Here is a 20,049-nt window from a genome sequence, read left to right on the forward strand (position 1 = left end):
TTTCTATTCTTCCCACTGAAAATTAAAGCATTAATATTATTTCCACTACACATACAAATAAAATAATGACTATGTTCACTGTGGGAAGCAATTATCTACAGTTTTTTCATCTTGTAGATAGTACCTTACCAGTTCTGAAGTTGTTTTCTGTAAGTACACATGTGAAATTGTGCTCATAATACAGTATAACTAATGAAAATAATTTTTCATTCATCAATTACGTACAAAACCAGTGGGCCTAAAGCCTCAGGAGTAAACTTACAATGTTTTCATGCTGAGCACTTAAAAGGTTCTGCAGTCCTCCTGGAAGTTTGTTTTCAGAGGATGTATTGCATATTAAAGGTTCAATACTGGCTACATGTACCAAGGAACATAAACGGTATCCCCTAGCAGTTCACTTTTCAATGCCCAACAAAGTGAAAACCCCTTCCTTATAATGGCAATACTCAGTAGCTCATCACTTCTTAAAAACAATTACAGAAAATCTGCTATTTTCTCCCCTCCCCTCCCCAGATTTAGTTCCTGTTGCCACACACAAGCGCCATTCGGGTGGAAAAGACTTCAGTGCAGTGACATCTGGTAGCTCAACTGAAATTTGGCAGCCCAAGGAGAGCACCAACAGCTCCGAAGTATCCCTGTTCAGAACAGACAAACAAAGTATTTCAGGTTCAAAGTAGGGTATTAAATTCTGCACCAATCACAGCTCAATGACATCTGGCAGACCAATGCTAGAGAAGAATGTCATACACTTATAAAAGATAACCTTTAAGGAGCATTTTTAAAAACTTCATGAAACAAATGATTTATTCTTCTTATCTAGCTTAACTTCAGGAGATTTTACCTTAAACCTCCTCATACACAGCAGGACTTTGAAGACACGTCAGTGACACCTGAAGCACAGAAATAAGGTTGGGTTTGCTCTTCCAAGGAGCTGTGTATTTCAGTTGCCAAGGGATCTCTGACATCCCTAACAACGCTACTCCTGAGGTACACATCAAAAATTTCTTAAATTACCTGCACCTTACATCTTTAAGGAATTATGTCTCAGCTTCAACACCCTTCTTTGGATTGTATACTTAGCTGCCTTCAAAGAACAACATCCACCTCTCCCTGGGGAAGCGAGATGTTCCCTCTCCCTATGACTGTGACATACAGATGTGTCTGGAATCTACTTTTGACCAAATGCAAGCGTTTAAAATTTATCCAAGAAAAATCTGAAGGAGTAGCACTAACAAAGCACCATTCTGCTATCAGTGCAGACACTAGCACCAAGACAGACTACTGTCAGTCTCAGGATAAGGAAGAAATGGAAAAAGCTGTGAGAATCAATTGAAATGGAACAGATGTAATGCTCTAATATTTGCAGACCAACAGAGGACAAAAATTGCCAGTCCACTGCCAAGAAGCTACAAGTGTCCCAACTGTTACACCTGTAATTAATACTGGTTGCCTGTATTAGATTTAAAACAGGTCAACTGTGTCAGCATTACACACTGATCTTGACTGCAGACACTGCCTAAAAGCAGGTTACTCTCTGAGCATAAAACCACTACAACTTTAGGGTGTATCTGTAGTGGTGTGAAAGCAGTCCTTATTAAAAGCAGTCTTGACTTTGAGGATGTTGCTCAAGCTCAACTGAGAACAAAGTAAATATTCCAGAGGCCCATGCTTTAGATCTCCCTGCAATCTTTTGAAATACAATGTTTACTGTTGTTTCCACCTCAACCCAAGGAGAGGAAGTTGAACCTCAGTGCAGAGCTTAACAGCTCATTGTCCCTCTCCAAATACCTACAGCGTGAACTGATATGCCCTGAAGTGACTGAAGTACTTCCCTGGCAGAGCACACTGTCCCCACCACAGCACGACAAACCTCCTCTTATTTTCAATGTTTACAGTGTTTGGTGTCTCAGGGTATCACACACATGAGAGCTACTCAATACAAGCATTTTTGATTTATGGTAGGACAATGTATGCAGATAAATGACCCATGGCTTACCTCATGTTCCAGGAACAAGGCCTTCAGCTGGCCCTTAGACCAGTAATCCAGTGCATAAGCAAGAAGCTTCATGGACAAAGTATTCACACGTAAAAAGTTGCCAACAAACACAACTCTGTTTATTTTCTAAAAAGAACAGAAAACCAGTCAAGGATTAAGTCTTTCCACTGTTTAACACAGCTTTGAAAAATTAAGTAATGAAAAAACAGTCTCAAGCAAGTGAAAAAAACCCCCAAACAATCCACCATTATGACATGGTTCCAAAATTTGAAATGCAGCATACCTGGGTGAAAGGAAGCACCATGCAACCCCCAGAAAGTACAGGACTTAATTTACAGAGAAGTAGCATTTGTATTTCAAATTAAGTGAGTGTTTCCAGTAAGCCAAAGAGACAGCCCAGCAAATAAATGAAAAATACTCGTGTATGGTAGAGAAGCCTCAATGTCTTCATAGCCCTGTACAATGCTGCTTGATCCATATGCAACAAGGCAGCACTGTAAAGAAGCCGAAGACAGTAAGACATGACAGATGCTCCTTTCATCTTCATATCTCTGTATAAAATTAGACTCAGACTGAAATACTACAAGTGAGCTGTAAATACTCATCAAGTCTAATGTAAAAAAAGTGAAAATCGTTTAATTTTCCCCCTTCATTGAAATAAATCCAACATAAAGTGGAAGCAGCATTAAACACAGGTTTAATGTTATGAAGGCAAGAACCAAAGAAAGTGTAATCCTGTTAGTGCTTAACACAGTGCTTTAGTAAGTGCTTGATTGTGTTAGCTGAATATTCGTATCCAAGTTGCTACAAAAGCTAGTATGACAAGTCAGCCTGTATTCAGATGCCTCACGTGCAACTGTTTTTCACCATCCTGATTAGTTCACAGTGAAGACAAAATAAACACACTCTTAAGGCACCCAACCAAACATAGTTCTGCTCTGTAGCAGAAAGCTAGAATAATTAAATCCACTTTATACCTGAATTCAAAATACTAGCTTGTGGGTCCCCATTAAGCATTTCTTATGCTTTGTAGTTCTGTGACATAGCTGGAATACAAAAAACCCCTTGGAATAAAGCTAATTTGTGCTGCTAATGAATTCTGATTTGTATTCACTTACCCCCACCCTTAGATATAAATTGCACACGTTTGCCTCAGACTATCAGCAGGTACTGCCAACTTCAACCTCACTTTAATAAGAAAAGTGGAAGTTCACTCAATACCCACAAAACTTTCTTCTCTGAAACTGAGAAGGAAATTCAGTGAGAACTTGCAGTACTAAAACCAGAAAAATGTATTAGTCTGGCTCCTAAGCAAAAGGAGGGTTACAGCAATGTTATTTCTGAGACTATAATGTCCATAGACTTCAATCAGAGCTCTAAATACAGGTACCTTTAGTCTGCTCTAGGAAAGCTGATATGAAACCTCACTCTATCCAGTTTGTTGAGAATCAAAAGGGAAATCCCTACTGCTCAGACACCCATACCTTCTATGGGTAAATTCAGTATTCTGCCACAGATTCCTGACTGCTCATGATAATCATATTAAAGCTGAACACATACTGGTTCTGTTTAGTGGAGCTTCAGGAAACAGATGATAGCAGGAAATTGTATCAACCAGTAAGACAACAGGTGACAAAATCTCAAGAGGCAGTAAAAACTAGAAATAATGCTTAACTAGAAGGCAGACTTTCCGTGAGCTTTAATCAGAGAATAATTTCAGCTTGAAGAAACTACTGGAGGCCATCAGTTCCTATGCACTGCTCAAAGCAGATCTTTCAGCAACTTCAACACTTAAGTTGCTCAAGTCACATGTTTTGAAACTCCCCAAGGACACAAAGTCCACAGTTGCTAAGTTCATGTTTCAGGGCTGAACGAATCTCACTGTGAGAATCTTTTTTTCTCTTGGCAGAATCACAAGGTTGGAAAAGACCTTTGAGATCGAGTCCAACCATACCCATCCTCTACTAAACCATATCCCTGAGCACCTCATCTACCTGTCTTTTAAATACATCCAGGGTTGGTGACACAACCCTCTCCCTGGGCAGCCTGTTGTAGTGCCCCATAACCCTCTTGGGGAAGAACTTTTTCCTAATGTCTGATCTGACTCTGCCCTGGTGCAGCTTGAGGTCATCCCCCCTCGTCCTATCACCTGTCACTTGGTTGAAGAAACCAACCCCCACCTCTCTACAAACTCTTTTCAAGTAATTGTAGGTGGTGATAAGGTCTCCCCTCAGCCTCCTCTTCTCCAGGGTTAACAACCCCAGCTCCCTCAGCTGTTCCTCAGAAGGTTTACTGCTCTCCAACCCTTTCACCAGCCTGGTTGCCCTTCTTTAGACACACTCCAGGACCTCAATGTCTTTCTTGCAGTGATGAGCCCAAAGCTGAAGCCAGCACTCAAGGTGCAGCCTCACCAATGCCGAGTACAGGGGCACAATCCCTTTACTGGACCTGCTGGCCACGCTGTTTCTGATACAAGCCAGGATGCCATTGGCCTTCTTGGCCACCTGGGCACACTGCTGGCTCATATTCAGTCAGCCAACATCCCCAGGTCCTTCCCCGCCAGGCAGCTTTATAGTCACTCTTCCCCAAGGCTGTAGTGGTTCAATCAGAATTCCCTATACTACAAGTTGAGTCCACTGCCTCCTGTTCTTCTGCTGTGCAGAGCTGTGCCTGCCAGTGTCTTCCCTGTAACTTTCTCCAGACAGCAACAAGCATTTCAGGCTTCAGCTTCTCTGCTCGTATGTTAGGTGCTCCAGGTCAGGGCTCTGTCTTGGTAACCTGTTCCACTCTAGTTTGCCAGTGCTTCACTTTTGGTGATGGCTGGGAGGAGGGAGAAAGACCTCATGCCCAAAGTATCACCTCCTCTGACCTGCTGGCTATGTGCCTGCTAATGTACCTCAGTATAAGGCCTTCATCACTGCACCCATACGCTGCTGATTCACAGTCAGTTCCTCTGCCAGCACCCTCCTCTTTCCTGCAATGCCTCTCCCTAGCCAGTCTGTATCTCACCTTTTGCTGTGAGGATGCAATCCTGAAAAACGGAGTTGCTGCTCTGGACTCCTTATGCCATTAGGAAAACCTCCCACAAGATCCTGATTCCTAAATCACACCCCCTGCCCTGAAACCAGAATCCTGTTCTACTCAAGTCCATCTGGAGTCTCCATTCTACTACTTGCCTTCTCTTTCACCACAACTTTAAATGCTACTATTTCAAAGCTGTCACTGAAATCTTGACCAGCTCTTCACTCGTGAACAGTGGATCCATCAACATGCCTGTCTGGTCAGCCTGCCCAACACCCATGTCAGAAAATGGTCTCCAGACCACCGAGAAGCACGGATTGCTTGTGACCCACCCTGTTAACCTTCCAGAGGAGGCTGGGATAGTGCCTCATGAAAACGAGCACTTACGGGTCCTCCTGTATCCCACACTGCATGTGTTTCTGTACAGAGACATAAGTTGGGCCCACAATCAGTGTTTTTGCAGGAGGACTTCAGGGCCTTTTACCACAATATCCTCTGCTCCTCACTCATCTGCAGGCTTTGGGCTTCACACCCTAATGCAGCTGGCTTGAAGCCCTCCTCATCAGGCTACCCTCCCCACTGGCAAAGATCTTCGCCACACTTCTCCAAAGGCAGTCAAAACACTCTGAAGCACTTCCTAGTTTTTAATACTAAGTGAATTTCTTCATTTCATCTGAGTTTAAAAAGGTACATCATTATAGCAGTCATTTCATGTGAACCCATGTAACAGACCTCCAGCTAGGTCATTTCCTTGTCAGAAGTTTTTACCTCATTTACTGCACACATCCGGGCAATGGACCCAATGTTGTTGGTGATGGTGACCAATATGGCTCTTGCAAGATCTTCTTTACTAACAGACTCTCTCTTCTCTTTGTAGATCATATTCCCAAAACTGAAACAGGAAGCATTTCTATTAAGTACAAAGTGATTCATGTGCATTTGAAATAATTTCAGAATCTAATTTTTATGCTGTGAGAGAATTTCAGTCCCACATTTCCCCTTAAGGGGCTCCTTTTAAAGTCTGTATTAAATACAACGAATTGACAACTGACACTACGACCTGTGTATGTGTTCCTTCACAGCAAACAGCCAATCTTGTTACAGTAATGACCCCCAACAAAGTATTTGTTTAGACTGGTGACTTCCATGAACAACCACTTATAGCAAAAAGTAGCCATATTCCTAGGCAAGACTACTCTGCAAACCTAGTCACTGCAGTTAATGCCTAAGCCTGGTAAATCCTCCAACTCCTCATGCTTGCTTCCTCACTGTTGTAGTTTTGCATGGCTGGGTTCTGGTGGTGGTGGGGCTGCAGGGGTGACTTCTGTAAGAAGCAGCTAGAAGCTGTAGGCCCAAGGGAGTAAACACCAGCAGACACAAGGCTGGAGTCATTGTTGACTGAGGCTGAACCCATCAGGGATGGTCACTGTGCCTCTGTGAATCATACTTAAGAGGGAAAAAAAATCCAGGCAGCTGCTTTAAGATTTACTGACTAAAAAGGCGACGACTGCACGTAGTAAAACCTCTCAGCATAAACTCTCTGAAGAAGCTTGGACTCAGCTGGCTGGAGAGGGAGAAGAATGAAATGACCATAAATTAAGACCTCTTACTGCTGAATAAGAGGGAAGATTTAATGAACTCTCTTATGTATGTATTAGTTTTGCTCCCAAAGTTTATTCTGTTTATATTTCTTAAGGGTAGAGAAGCTGTAACATCACCAATAACCTTCCCCATTTTAATAAAACTTGCAGCTCTGACAAAAATCCTCTGAAATTGGCAGTAAAATACACTCATTCTCATTGTGTTCAAAAGCTTTCATAAGTGAGAAAAGTAGTTAAAACATTATGCCAGGTGCCTGTACTGACCATCGTGTTTCAAAAATCCCACAGTCTTAAACAAAAAAAAAAGAAGAGATATTACTGTAACAGCAGCAAAAATGCCTTCTACTCACCTTCCCCCTGGACAACGCCCTACTAAAAATTCTAGAAGTTAAAAAGTAAGCTGCTTCATTTTCCTCTGCACTTTGTTCCTGCCACTCCTGTTGTCACCTCAGACTCTCTCTGACTAATGTAAAGCTGTATATGACATAACACAAGAGGTTTCTTCAATACTTAGTCAGCAGGCACCTGCAGTTGCACGTGGCTTTAGCTCTTCAGGAAAATTGAGCATATATACTTTCAGAATGAAACATAACTTGACTACAATAACCATTTGCAAAAAGTAGTTTTCTCTGTATTCATAGTTTAAGCCTCATTTTTGAAGCCCACCCCCTCAATGAGCAAAGGAACCAACAAAAAGATCTCTTCCTTACCTGGATGCTACAGCCCATCCTGGCAAGCCAAATCTTTCATAGTCTCCTCCATAAATGTCTCTAACCAGCTTGTCAGCGTGTGTACTGTCTCCTTTGGATGCCATTTCCAGAGCTTCTTCAAAACTTTCACAGCCTGTCAACAAACTGCATAACCCAAGGAAGGTCCCTCCACCTAGACTAAGAAGAAAGAAAAGTGGTTGCTTTTAAGTAGCATTTCCTCACATGAAAGATTCTTATTTCTGACTAGCAAAACCAACAAAGCCCTTCAACTTAAGATAACAAGCTGAATGCTTTCTTGGTCAAGATTCACTACACAAACAGCTGTCAATCAAATTAATATTTCTAACAGTCACAAGAAACTAACCATACAATAAGAGTTAACAAATAGTTATAGACTCTCAAGACATAAGCTGGAAGACTGAATTCGATACTATAACTCCCTAACTACCCACATCATGCCACTGACTCTGATCCTTGGTATTTATTGTAAAGTGTGTGGACATATTTATTGTTATGCAGCAAGAGAAATACAGTTTCACTGAACACATCCTCAAAATTTAAGACAAAAACCTACAAATCTCTCACTACGAAGCACTTCTAGCACTTATCGACTGACAGAGATTACTGTCTAAAGCGCATCCCCATACACATGTATGGGGATGGGCTTCAACAAAACCAGAAATAAATCAAAGACAGAAAGACACTTTTTTATTCTACAGAAGAGGCAAGGGATAGGTGGGGGCATCAGGGAGTGGAAACACTTTGGAAACAGAATGGAAATTCCACAGAGTAACAACTCCAAATTCGGTTTTTAAGTTACCTTGTTCCAGTTACTCTTTTATAGTTGTCTTTGGAATGGACTGATAAAATACTGACTCCTGAACCAATGTTAACAACCAGCAATGGATATGGATCATCCAGGTTAAAAGGCATCTTTTGGCATCTCTCAGGATCTGAGGCATTTTCAAAATAATAGCACTCTGCCTGGCCATTGAAGCTGACAGAGTCTATGTACAGTAAGCCTTTGACAAGGCAGTCAAGCTCATCCAGTTTGTGCAGCTGGAGGTTTCCAATCTGTGACAAAAAAAAAAGGAAAAAACCCAGTGTCAGCATGTTCAAACACTGCTTAAGCATGCTAAAAATTCATCTTTGTACTGCCTAGCTTTAAGAAGCCCTCTCAGGTGACCAATTCAGGAACTTCAATCCCACGATAAAGCCAACAAGGAACTGAGAGGTAAATTCTGAATACGTCGATTAACAGATTACTCCAACTATCTATCTAGATGTCAGACTTGAACCAAGGATAGGCAGATAAATATCTGCTCTGGTCAGCCCTAAGATAACTTGTGAGATACTAAGACATGAATCCATTGAAAAATAGCAACATTTTTCATCAATCTAAATAAAAAACCCATCACCAAACACTCTCAAGGCCCCACCAAGCGTCATCTTGACGAAACTGACACATCTGCACATCTTTCCAAGGTTTGTGGGTTTCCTCCCCATCTAAGAGGTCAAACAGTCATTTCTAAGATGTCAGCAGATAAAACCTAAGATAAAAATCTCAATGGCATTGTACATTATGTTCCTGCAACTTTATTAACACTCTGAGGATTGAAAGAAAAAAACACAGGTTGAAAAATCTACAGGCCTTTGAGCTTGCTACAGTTCTCAATTTTGCACATGACATTTAAGCTGCCATTCTCTACTAAAGCACAAAGACAATTTAGTGATGCTGTGGATTTCAGGAAGGATGTACTATCACAACATACTTAATCCACTTTTAACTCTCTGCTTTTATAAGAGTGACCACGCACTTGCTCTTCCTGCCGCAGGGAGTTCCAACAGTTAGAGAGATTAGGCAGCTAATCCAAGAAAAACACCCATAAAGTTTATCCCTGCATCAGGCCGGCTGACATTTAGAAAGCTGCCTGCAGCCAGATTACAAAATTGCACAATCAGAGCAGATTGCATGCTGCTGACTGACATCAGTACCAGACCACAAGACTGCCAGCCCCCTCCTCTTCTCCCAGGTCCCTCAGCTTTTCTTGCCACAGCACAGGTGTGAAGCTACCTTCAGTGTTAAGCGGAGCAGGGAACTGTTCCAACAGAAAATATTTGTCAGGTTTTAGATAATGAGTTAACTCTGCTGTACAAATTATGATCCTACCCCACAAATGTCTGTACCAGCTTAACACAAGACTGGCACAGGAATGGAAATATATGCAGAGTTTTGAAGCCAATCATTCTGTGCTACTGAACATCCCCTTGTCTCTAGAAGCACAATAAGTCTGCAGCCAATTTAAAAGTAGGACATGTGCACATTGATACTGCAACAAGATTCTCAGTAACAACTACCTTTGGACAGAAACTGCATCCAAACAAACAATCAATTTTGCTCATCAAGGGAAGAGTCAAAACACCCCAGCAAAATCCCACACCACTCTGCAGTTGAGAAAAGACTGAGATCCTCATTTTGTCACAGATCTCTGAACAGAGCACTGAACTAAATAAATAAGGATAATCCAAACCACAAACATTGAAAACCTATCATCAAAAAACTGGTTAGGAAAGAAAATCCAAAGTGAGACAAACATCCCTCAGCAGTTTAAGCACATTTCCCATTGAGAAAACACAAATTAGAGGTCAACTTCCAGTAAAGGAGTCCTGCATTTACTGCATTAACAGAAGCTTCTAATTAGCTGTTAGAATTAAATCTTCGTGTTTATTATCATGTCATGGCATATTTCTAGACTATGCTACTAAACAATAAATTAATAACCTTTGAGCATTTCACAGTTTCTCAAACTACTGCCTATTTTAACCCAACATTAGCAGTGCTGTTTGCACCAGGCTCAGTATGAGGAAAGATAGGCTACCTACTGTGCGAAAGTCTTCTTCAAACTTGTACGCGCCACCGCCAGTGGCGCAGAGCACCGTGTGTAGTGTGGAGAAGTTTTTATTTCTTCCCATTTGGATGAAAGTAGGCAAATCATGAGTTGGGAATCGAATAAAGTGCAAATTTCCTCTTCGAGAAAAAATGGTTAAGTCTTTCAGCTCCAGGTGGACATCCCGAATGCCAGTGGATCCATAGGCTACATTGGAAGTCAGGTATTTGCGGATGCTCTTCAAGCTTTCAACTTCTTCCTGCTCCTCCTCTGCAGTGATATCAATAGGTTCAAAATATGCCAGTTTCACCAAAGTTCCCCCAATGTCCATGCCAAACCACGGAAAAGCTGTGAAGATACAAGAATTGATCAATCAGCTTTGGCATAATGGAAAAACAATACACTGAGCTTAGGACTCAGCACTTTACTTTTCAACCACCAGACAACAAAATGCCTCCCAGGAGCCAAGAATTAGAACTCCTTTCCATTACCTGATCTTACATCTCTCTGGCCACAGGAAAAAATGAGCAACTGTTTTCACACATTTAAATGCTGTCACATGCTCAGAAAGCCCAACTAAAAATTCCCTCAACCATATGACATCTTTCATACCAACTCATAAACAAAATCCGACTTGTTTTTAGAACAAAGGATTAAAATAACCGTAACTTCTAAAATAACACCTTTGACACAGTTTAGCAGAGACTGCAATGCACACTTGTGAAAAAGCAGGTTACATATTGCAGCTGACAACAGCAGCAGGACGGGTGTTCCTCCTTTAACAGCTACCTTTTGTTCACATCACATGTTTCATTTGAGGGAAGCATTAATTTATTTGCATGAGTTTAAAAAAAAAGGCAATTAAGATGCCCAGCTTCTGGAGCTGGAGAGAGCTGTGTGTATCCCTTACAAGTTACAAAGGGCTAACAAAAATGCCTATTAAGAAGTACATGCAATACAGAACGTTAATATTACTGAATCTAGGGGGTTTTGGTTGTTGGGGGATTTTGGGGTGTTTTTTTTTTTAAATTGTGGCTAGGAAGCAGGAATTTCTGCAATACAATATACCACTAACACATAAGCATTTTGACCCCGGAATTTCTGTGGGATGACTGCACTTCCTCACAAGTATTCTATGGTTTGTGCCATCTAGGACGTGATTTGAGTATGTCTGTATCAATAAATCTTCCTGTGTGTGATGAAACAGAAACTCAGTAACCCTACAGCAAAGACATCACCTTCATCTGAAAGCTTCCCCACTGTCATCTGCCAGAAACAGTGTTTAAAAACTTAATTTGTAAGTTTAAGATTAAAGATCCTGATCATCCAGCTGGAAAGCCCCTATTACTATGTCCTAATTGACACTATCACACCTTCAGGGTTTTGGTTTGGTTTTGCTTGTTGAAGGTTTTTTTTAATATCCTGCAGAGTTCCAATTTCTACCTTCACATGAAATTCACAAGCCCAAAACTCAGGAACAAACCCGAGGTGTTAACAGGTTCCTAAGATGTAATTATGCTGATGCACATTACTGGTGGGGATCTGTCCTGGAGAAGAACGGCCTACCAAACTATTGCAGTGCATGTGGTCCCAGCTGGCTGTGTGACACTTCATTTATAACACCAGTGCAAGAGTTTAAAAGAAACTTAAAAGTTGCCTCAACTTGCAGGAGTGGATATTTGGAGAATATCGTCAGATATTAATGATTGAGTCCATAACCTCAGTCACATTGAAAATCAAAATTTAAATAGAAAGATAAATTCTGCAAATAAAATCTAGCTCTGAGTGGGAATAAATTAGTTCCCTAAACCTCATTATCTGTTTTATAAAACTGAGATCTAAGCATAAGACTAAGCCTACGTCACTTCATTGACTGTAAGACTGCACACCCAATTTCTTTGTATTGAGTCCTTCCTGTGAGACCAAGGTTAGTTGATGATGTATTAAGCATTCTCACTAAGTTTCAGCCTCTTGTGGTAAAAAAAAAGAAGTCACAAGACCAAAACCGAAGGAGGGAAGTTGATTCACCCAGCAGATCAGAAAGTGTCTGTAGGAGTCAATCCAAACCATTCAGAATTTAACTAGGACACAGAGCGCCAAGCATTGCCTGAAATACTTGGGATTCTTCCTGCTCAGTGGGCCTAATAACTAGGATCTAGTCTTCCAACAAGAAAGAGGGGGAAAGCAACTGTAAATTGAACGATGGACTTGAGATGTTTGCCAGAAGATCCACTGCATCCCATGTTAAATGATGCAAAAGGCTTTTGCAAACAGAGCGTTAGTCACATCCCTAAAATCTTAAGGCTTGTGCATCAAGTGAAAAACAAGAACAGTTGAACTGTCAGGAAGTTTATTCCATAACTGAAATGAGAACATATTTTATGCTGAAAAAAATGGGATCATGCTGTACAGTATTGGTTTTCTGGCTTCACTGAGTGATCTTAACAGCAATTTAAAGCCTTTGTGACTGAAGAAACAGGTCGGTTTTCACCTCTGTGACAAACCCTAAGAAGTTTCACATTTCTCTACTGAAAATTTGTCAAGATTTGGCTGGTTAGTACATTGCTCAAGTTTCATTTGCAAGGTGGAGGAGTTCTGACAAGCAACTGGGCCCACGTACTGTTAACTTACCCTTTATACCAGCAACCCAGAAGAAGGTATTACACAAGGATTCTTGGGTACATAAGCTGCTCTTGATTGATTATATACAGGTCTTGCTAGGAACATTAAAGCCAATCTGTCTCCCAAATGCAGAATGGGATAGACATGCACATCTGTACACATGGCAAGCCCACAATCAGTTGCACTGTAGCTGCAATTCTGTGACTGCAAGGATACAAGATTTATCTGAGCTTCAGCTACCTTTAAATATTAGAAATACACTGATTCTACTGAGTTAGAATGTAACTGTAGATGGACACAACAACATGGAAACCTTGTGAACCACCCTCATATTGCTACAGCCTTCGAATCAGTTTGTTTTAGGTGGATCTTGGCTTTGGATCCATCCTATCTGCATGCAGGGGGATGGAGAAAACAGGAACCCATGTGAAAACACCAGTTCCTCTCTCAGTTACTGAAAAAGTGATTTCATTTGCAGGGTTAAAGTAAGGCCACAAAGATTCAGCACGAAGAGCATGTATGATTTTCCTACAAGACTTCATCTCCAGAGTACAGCCAGGCTAGCTGTGACAAGGGCTGAAGGTGACACATCTAGCTTAAGTCACATCACAGAAGGAACTTCTGTATTCATACCATGCATATGAGCACTCTGCTTAAGACTGTGTTGCTACTCTTGGAGGCATGTTCAAAGCACAGGAGTTTTCACTCTCACATGTAGTATTTGCAGCACATACCAGCACCTGCAGCTGGTGTAGTCTCTCAAATCAGTGAAAACTGTAATTTTGAGACAGTCCTGTATTTGAAAGCTGTCTTGGAACATGACAATACTGTGGCATGCATCTTCAGCTGAGGATATAAAAATGACTCAATTAAAAGTATTTTTATACAGTCTGTGGGTCACAGTTCTTTAAGAGATTTAGGAGCAGAATGATGGCAACATGACCTTTTTGAGGAAAAAAAAAAGTTACCCCCAGTTATCCACCTGATCATTACAGCACTCATAGCTAAAGAAACATGCCTGGATGAGACCAGTACCAACTGCATAACCTTAGTTTCAATCTTACAGCTCTGCAGATACCAGGTTGGAGGACTTGCACAGCTGTAACCATCAATCTGCAGCTTTAATTCATCAGGTGAGTCAATTTATCTGCATTAAAACAGAGCTTTTCCTGCAGCTGTATGGGGATTTGGTCATGAAAGGAGCTTTCTCAGCTCTTCATCTTTCTAACTGGTCTTATTCCTGTAAAGACTCTACAAAGAGTGACGGACAGCTCAGAAGTATTCCTTGCTAAGAATTTAACTGCTATTCGCAGACCAAATCCCAGTGCCCTGTCTTTTCAAAGTTCAGCTCCTTTCTGCTGAGGTCCACTGCAACTTGAAAAAAGAAAAGCAGGAATGGAGCCTTTTACTCAACAAGCCCAGTTGTCTTGGTTAGACTACACAAAACTCCTTCAAGCACATGCATTCTGCTTTTAGGAAGTCAAGCCAGGCTCTATCTAAAATTACACAAATTACATATTTTTACTATCTGAGAAGAGGCAAATATGCAAAGGAGAACACTAACTGGGAATTCAAAACTCATTCAGTTTAATGTGATACTTCACACCAGGAGGAAGCAAGAGGAACACCATAACCTCCAACCTCCTTAATCCCAAATCCAGATTTTCTTTCACTCCCCAGCTCTGGACAGGAGCTGTTGTGGTCCCTACACAGACACAGCAACTGGAAACCTTTGCTATAAAGCAACACCTTGTTCCATACATGCCGTGAGAGGCAACTTGCTCAGAGTTTAAAAAAAAGCCAGCGATTCCCTAGAACTGCTTCACCCAGTGTAGAAAGCACCTCCCACACGGGAAGAATGCTGCCACAAGGTGCTGTGGTCAAATTCTGCCCAGTAAGAAACCCCAAATGAATAGCTGTTGTTCTTTAGAACAACAGCAAGGTCCCATTCTCTTGTATTTGCACTTCTCAAGCTCTCTGTGCAGTACCTACTTTCTTGCAGCAATCTTAAAAAGTTACTTGCACCTTATCACATAAGGTCTATACATGCCAAGAGGAAATAATTACAGTAGAAGTCTCTCTCATGCCAATACAAGCACAAAGGTTGAATTTCCTCTTCTACGGGTTCTGCTTCAGCAGAGCAGAAGACCTTTGAGGTTCTCCACCCAGATCACACACCAGTATTTTGATTTCACACACTTGCTTTGGATCCAAAGCTGCACACTCAAACACTTAACTACTCCTCCCTTACTCAGTAAAGCAAAAGACCCCTCAGTTTAATGCTCTATTTGTATTTAGCTTTTAAAGACCAAGAGATAACTGGTAAACTTTCCTATGAATGTAATGACACGTTTGAAACAAACACCCTGAAACAGTTCCTTCTCACTGTAAGATAAAACAGCAGCCTGGGCAGACCCTGCACTAAATGAGCAAGAACCAACCTTTGAAGAAGAGCAGCTACCTCAGTTCAAGCAGGAAGCTTTGCACCATTAAAAAAATAAAAACCTCACAGCTGTCTGTGATAAAGAGAATAGGCTATCAGATTGTGTCATCTTTCTAAGAAAGCTGATGTATTAGTAAGATGTAACACTGCTGCACTTCAAGTACAAACATGGCTTAGGCAATAACTGCCAAAGTGTGGTGCAGTTCATGGCTCTGTATTGGCCTGAAACACAGGAAAGCTATCATGAAGTCACGTGAAAACTTAAGCCAGCACTGCAACAGTTATTTATGAAACACGCAGTTTTATCAGCTCTGATGCACAAAATTTATCTTCTGATTCAGGTCAGTACTTTGTCTTTGATAACAAAACTAACCTTGATCCATTCTTATCCAATTAATGATAAGACAAGTTAACTATGTAAAAGTTACACTGAACTCTTACACAGTGTTTATAAACACAGAAACAATGTATCTTGCACTTACTCCAAAGGCATTTTCCTCTATGTACAGGCAGACATTCTTAATGCTTCCAGTATTTCCCCAAAACACCACAGCAGAGGGAAGATTAAGGGTAAACTAACACCTAAATCAGATCGCTGCCTAAATCAGCTAACATGTCCAACGGGACAAGTAAGGAGAAAATACATCAAAGGTTGCTGAACCTTTGTTCAACAGGGTGGGATTAACCTGACGTCGGGGCAGCCAAGTGCCTTTGCTGTGCCCACCTTACATGGGTCGAACCTACGAGCCTCTACAGAGCAGAACTGCACATCAAGTGTCCTTGGCCCCTGAGACATCAGAGAGTTTCTCTGCTTTAGTAGCTTTCTAACAGCTTTTTGCGTTGAAATATCCCCAGTCCAGCTCAAAACAGATTTGGGCTGGACAGAATCAACACCCAAATTAAATGCATCTGGCCTGCACCGTCACATCCACCCATTGCCCTCATGGGAAAACTTCCTCAACAAACTCTGTAGACTCACCACTTTCCCACTCAGCCACCCCCAATCACACTACAAAGGCCAGGCTTACCAGTGGAAGGGCAGGTGGTAATGGGCAATTACTGTAAATGCTCTCCATTAGGTTTATCACATCTACAAGTGGATACCAAGTAAAGCCAATAGAAGACAAAACACCACTCCTTTCATCTTCTCCCTGCTTGCTCATTCTGTTAATTTTGTTGACAGCAGCGATCTCTTTGGGGATGGGTGTTTTTATTAAGAGGCACAATCTAACACAGATGCAGTCGCAGCACAAACTGTGCCTGGCAGTATTAACCCAGTATTAGAAATACACTTTTCAACTGCAGAGAAATGAGAGCCTTTAACATCTGCTATGGGCTAAAAATAAGCTTTCAAGAAAAGGCTAGGACACTGTAAGACTAAGCAGCAAGTTCTATGAACAGGAACATCAACTTCTCCAGCAACCTGAATGGATTTTTCATCAATCTCACTATGCAAATCCTGCATGGGATCACGGTGTCCACAACGACTACATGTGTCCATAGAACCACACTAGAAAAAGTAAGATTTTAATCTTTTCTTTATACTGATACATCATTCTGGAAATCTCAGCTATGTACTTTCATACATTAATATGTCTCAATTTGCCTCAAGGGAAATGCAGGCATTTGTTCTCAAACTATTTGTAATAAACAATTAGACAAACTGTAAACAGCAGCATCCACTGCATACTAAAGATGAGAAGTCTTTGCCTTTCCTTCAGCAGTCCATCACACCCCAGAGCCAAGGCGAAGGACTCTACCTCCCCTGAAGAGCACAGCACGCTGGCACTCCGCTGCTGCCCGCGCCTCGCCTTCCCCCGCCAACATGAAGAGCGCTCTCTGAATGAGTGGCTTCTCTCCTCCCTGTAGGCAGATCTCATGCAGCAGCAGTTCTGCAAGACTCTTTGCTCTCACATTCATCATCTCCACCCCCAAATAACCTTTGGTAGTTTCTCTTACAAGAGCCAGCCATTCTTCTCCATAGGCATTTCGTCAGAAGAGCAGCTTGGAAGGGTCTTCTGGAGGTCATCTAGCCCTGCCTCTCAGTCACACTAGCAGGAAAATTGCCAACATGAGATGAGGTCATCCATGACTTTGTCCAGCCAGAGACTTGAAGACCTCTGAAGTTTTTTAAGAATCCTCCAAGGATGGAGACTCCACCACCTCTCCAGCTTCCACTGCTACGCTAACAAGTTAGTACAAGGTTTTCCTAATTTGAATTGGCTTTCCTACTCTAAAATATCTATCACCCCCCATCACCTGCAAAAAGGATTTAAATGGCCCTTTACTAGTCTCTTTGGCATTTCCCAGCATGTTTACAACACTAAAGTAGCACTGGCACCAGCCAGGCTGGAGGTCTGAAAGGGAGGCCCACACCAGCAAACCTTGCTAGGTGGATCCATCTCACCCTCATCTTTCTTAGGACAGATATGGCACTCAGTGCAACCCTGCTTTTTTCACAATGCCAAACAGCACAGACAGAAGTACAGATAAGCTAAAGCAATCTTCTCAATTCCACTCCGCAGGCTCTTAGACTAATGACCTCTTGTTAAGGAATGATTAACCATTTCCCCTCTGCATTAAATATGGCTCCAGCCCACAGATGATTTAACACTCACTTCCTCTAAGAAACCTACACCCACTCAGAAATCCTACTGAAATGTGTCTACAACTGTCTCAGCCAAGTAATTTGTAACTAGACAGTCTAAAAGTGGTATTGTAAGCCCAAGCCAGTCTTCAAGTCAATCTGAGCACACAAGCCAAGTGGACAGCAGCATCCAGACACCCAAACCCCAGAACTTCAATGGACTTTTCCACCTTCAGTGCTTCTGGGGGTCTTCTTGGTTTCAAACATCCTGCTGCTCTCCCACTTCAGCCAGTATGCCTAACCAGGAGCAGAGATCTGCATGGTGAGCCTAAAGTTCACTGACTAAGAAACTCTGTGGCATTATCTTTTAAAAAAGCCACCAGCTTCAAAATACATTGAAGAGTCAAGATGAAATAAACAATGTAGCTTGATGCTGTATTCTTCCCCTCCACTACTCATGCAGTTCCAATATCTTCCATCCTAAAATCAACATCGAAGTTCAGGTTCAAGAACTGGAAGAGCACAGCTACAAATTTAGCCCATTGAAGCAGCCAGCACTTCTTGATAACATCTGGCATTGTTCTTTAAACACGAGGTTGAAAGCCACCGTTAGAGAGACACTGCTGAAATTGGCAGTTTTCTGCAGGAGCAGCAGCCACGCTCTCACCATTTTAAAGTACTGAACATCTCACAATATTTAAATTACTGTAACATCTCACAGCCAAACACTGCTTCAGAGTCTTGGTATCATTCCTTAAATATCCTACCAGGGAAAAAAAACCCTGCTGCCTGAACTGTACTCTTCATAAACACGATCACAGTCAGTCCAGCAACTTCCACACACTGCACTAGTAAGAGATGATGGCTAATTGCCTGCTACAAGATGCACGTTTAGGGTTTCCATCATCTCACACCACAAAGTATTCCGACAGACAAACTCAGTTTCAAGTGTATGGCTATTTCTAGAACTACACTAATACTACTTCCTGCGTTAAATACACATTCCATATTCCTGCTGTGCTGCCCAAACAATCCATTTAAAGTATACATTTTCAATGTATCATCTCAGTTGCATGCTCTTTGTTAGACAGCACATCTCAGAATAACAGAAGGCCTAGCTCTTTAGGGCTAGCCATCTCTTCCATACAGTAACTCCCCCTGAAAATAAGGCTTTAAGCATCATAAAGAAAAAACAGGCTCACTCAGTAGAGCAATGCCTGCATCCCTCTCAGGTAAGGGACGCCTGTGTTAAGTTTGACACATCTCCCCAGCGTGCTGACTTTAGCAGCCGCACATCTGTTCCACTGGGGAAGCAGAGCTTGTCTGCAGGCGAGCTTCACCCCAGCCAATTCTTTCATCCCATAAAAAACATACCGCTAATCTTAAACATTTCGCTTGCATTGACTTGAGTCTGAACCATTTTTTGCGCCCCCCAAATTAAAACTGGTAATCCAAAAGATTAAACAGTGAGAAATATTACAGCTGTGCCCATTAGATGGGAGCATTCAGCAAGCTCCAACGAGGAGCCTGTACCCAAATGTTCACAGGTATCCTCTCAGAAAAAAAAAAAGTTGATTAGCCCTTGAAAAACAAAACTGTGGCACCCGCAGCCGCCGTGCGTGTGCTCAGTGCCACCTCCATCAACAGCAGCGCGCACCCCCAAAAGCCTGGCTCCATCTCTCCCTGCCCAACCAGAGCCCTTCCAGCGCGGACACGGGCCTGCGCGGCCAGCCCAGCCCGCACTTACAGGGCGCGCCGGAGCGAGAAGCGGCGGGCGCGGCAGGCAGCTCCCAAACGCGCCCGTCGGCGCGGCCCGCCGAGCCGGCGCCCGGCTTCCCCGCTGCCCGCCATGGCGGCTCCGCACGCCGCCTCCCCCCGGCCCGCGCTGCGGCAGCCCGCGGCCTTACACGGCTTCTTGGCATCCTTGATCTTCATGGTGCGGCGGCGGCCCGGTTCGCCTGCCGGCTGGGGCGGGCGGGGCGCGACGCGGCGCTCGGGGTGGATCGCCTGCCCCTCGCCTGATGGGGCGGGAAGCGGCGGCAGCTCCTCGGGGCCGGCCCTCGGTCTCCTGATCCGCGGCCGGTGGGCGGCCGGCGCCCGCCCTCCTCGGGAGCGGCGCTGGCAGCGCCCACCGCTACGCCCGAGGCCCCGGCAGGTGCTCGTCCAGCGGCGGCATCCGCG

At 42.8% G+C, this 20,049-nt stretch overlaps 1 protein-coding gene across 1 annotated transcript; it reads right to left on the bottom strand.

The window, feature by feature from the left end:
• Positions 1 to 584: 584 nt before the first annotated feature.
• PANK3 (pantothenate kinase 3) lies at positions 585 to 19,803 on the bottom strand (the record flags this gene model as incomplete). Its single annotated transcript, XM_084268941.1, has 7 exons — positions 585 to 635; positions 1,997 to 2,122; positions 5,786 to 5,909; positions 7,329 to 7,505; positions 8,149 to 8,402; positions 10,212 to 10,564; positions 19,776 to 19,803. 7 exons carry the CDS (start codon positions 19,801 to 19,803, stop codon positions 585 to 587), a joined length of 1,113 nt encoding a protein of 370 aa, XP_084125067.1.
• Positions 19,804 to 20,049: the final 246 nt, after the last annotated feature.

Source organism: Gallinula chloropus (assembly GCF_964237585.1).
Source record: "Gallinula chloropus genome assembly, chromosome: 10".
NCBI classification, from domain to species: domain Eukaryota; kingdom Metazoa; phylum Chordata; class Aves; order Gruiformes; family Rallidae; genus Gallinula; species Gallinula chloropus.